The 2,500-nt window shown below is 34.1% G+C and overlaps 1 protein-coding gene across 1 annotated transcript in view; it reads right to left on the bottom strand.

Annotated features, from left to right (window-relative positions):
* Window positions 1-2,500, bottom strand: part of LOC109047545 (R3H domain-containing protein 1-like) — a 31,525-nt gene that overhangs the window by 24 nt on the left and 29,001 nt on the right. Inside the window, 2 exon segments of the mRNA XM_042711734.1 lie at window positions 1-1,304; window positions 2,410-2,494. The exon segment at window positions 1-1,304 is cut by the window's left edge and continues 24 nt beyond it. Of these exon segments, the coding sequence (XP_042567668.1) occupies window positions 961-1,304; window positions 2,410-2,494 (429 nt within the window). The 3' untranslated portion in view covers window positions 1-960.

Genomic DNA, 2,500 nt, shown 5'->3' with positions numbered 1-2,500 from the left:
GGTTTTCAAACTGAAATAAAAACAACTTGCACCAGCAAACATTTTACAGCCTTTCACAGTCCACACATCTCGCAGAGAAAATAAAATAAGAGGGGGAAAAAAACTCAAGAGAGTGTGAAGGGGAAAAAGACGTGAGAGACAGTGCAAACTTTTATTCCAGTGACTTTTAATGAGATAAGAATTCTAAAAACCCATAAATGCACTGTTGTCCATCTTCCCAAAGACCGGAAATGAGAAAGCAAGCGATAAAACCTTCCGTTTGGCCGCTGCGCCGTTTCCATCAACGTTTAAATTAAGTTAAAAATTCAAAAACACCCAGTCCACATACTGGAGAGCCAAAGGCGAGAAGACTCCCGGACGAAGAGAAAAAAAAGACTTGCTTATTTGGATTCGGCTACAGTATAAATTACACATTTTTGGACATTGTTTTTCTGGCTTAGTCGTTGTTCGGCATAAACAGTGCGTCCCTGCTCAAAGGCACAAGTCGAAAAGTGTCCCCTTGTGTCCCGTCTTCATGTTCATGGGTCAGTTGTAGCATGTTTGGTTGTTTAAGAAAAAAAACCTAAGAAAAAAAAAACCTTTCGTTTTGTATGATGTGCTATTTCCCGAAAAAAACTAAAACAAACAAACAACATGCTCCGGTTTCAGTTTTGTGATCTTGATCTATTCAAAATGAACAGAAGAACAAGCCAAACATGTCTCATTTGAATTCGTTTTGGTTTTGTTTGTCTGAAACCGTGAAAGAACAACATTTTAACTACAACATTTTTTTTTTTTAAACAAACTAGCGTGAAAACCCCATTCGAAAGTAACAAACCCGTTTTGATCAAGCCATAGTGGCGCAAAAACAAACAAAACAAACAAAAAAACAAACAAAGCCAGGAAGGTGAGACTGAAATGGCAGGAAGTGAGCCTGAGGCAATGGTGGTGATTGGTGGAAAGACAGGAAGAGGCGTGGCCTCACTGAGAGCTGGATCTGGCGAGCGTGTGCTGTTCGTTAAGTTCCTTGCTAGTTCTCAGTTTGAATTTGGTGATGGAGCTGTTGAGTTTTTGAAGCGCACCCTGCGCTGCGTATTTAGACGGGAACAAGGCCAGGATGGTGTATGTGGACGCCAGGTCGTGAGGGGGTGGTTTGGGAGGGTCAGAGTTCGTAACGTCCGCTCCCTCTGATTGGCTGGGGGACGGAGGTTTGGGCAGCCATTTAATGAGAGCGCCAGCTTTGCTCAGTTCTGCCAGTAAAGAGTCTGCTTCCACTCGACTGATGCCAGCCGGAAGGTCCGTCACCTCCAAAACACGGCCGGTGTCTGGACGCACAGAAAACATGCTCGTGAAAAACTGATCGTGTTTAAACAAAGGTCATAGTGATACATGCACTTTTTCAATTAACTTGAAAAACGTTCAGTACCTTTAATTATTTTTGTATTATTATTATTATTATTATTATAAATGGCATTATTTAAAGGTCAATTTTATTACAAGTTTAAATTCAATTAATTTCACTACATTACATTTTAATTCAAAATATATTTCTATACATTTTAAATATATAATTAATATACATTTATTTATATTTACATGTGACAATATTTAATACATCTCAATATTTCTGTTTTTATTCACAAGTGTACACATATAGGATGAGCTCCAAAAAAAAAAGGGGGGAAAAAAAAGATTTGTAGATATTTATAGATCTTTATTATTAATGCTATTATTAAAAGGTAAATATGGTTTAATACCATTTTAACTGCATATACTTAATTATACTTAATTATAATGCATAATATACTATAAGAGTAACAGAAAATTTACAAATATTCAATTTTAGGAAAAAATTTTGAAATATTATATATATATATATATATATTATATATATATATAATATATATATATATATATATATATATATATATATATATATATATATATATATAATCTATAGGACTATTCTAAAACCAATTTTAGTTGATTATAAATGGATTTACAGAAAAGTGTGATTTTTATTTTCCCATAATACTTTCCATATATTTTCACTATATTAAAATTAAGAATTATATGCAGTATTTATTAATTATATAAAGGGAATATAACAATACATAGCACATGCGTGTTTAAATCAAAGATGCTCTTAAAACATATTTCATAATACTCTCAAATTAAATTTAAATTACTAGCGGAAAAAAAACCAACAACTTCATTTTGGATGCTTTAAATATTCAGTATAATCACCCAGTGTGTGTTTATGTTTCTGATGAAATCATTTTGGGAATGTCCTCAAAGTGAAAACATTTCAAAAACAGCATATTTAATATTTTAAATGAGTTGTAAAAGTGGTCTTTTAGGGATCAAGTTAGATCAAACCGAATCTTTATTAAACATTCATCCGTATGTCAATAATTGAGATTTTCATACCCGCTTCTCCTGGACTCATGTCAGTAGACAGTGATTTCTTTGTGGGTCTTCGGCTGCGCATGCCGTGCCGGACACCCACAGGACCCTGAGA

Source organism: Cyprinus carpio, chromosome A22, assembly GCF_018340385.1.
Source record: "Cyprinus carpio isolate SPL01 chromosome A22, ASM1834038v1, whole genome shotgun sequence".
NCBI lineage: Eukaryota > Metazoa > Chordata > Actinopteri > Cypriniformes > Cyprinidae > Cyprinus > Cyprinus carpio.
The sequence above is the reverse complement of the archived record's forward strand: the minus strand, read 5'-3'. Positions and strand labels throughout refer to the sequence as shown.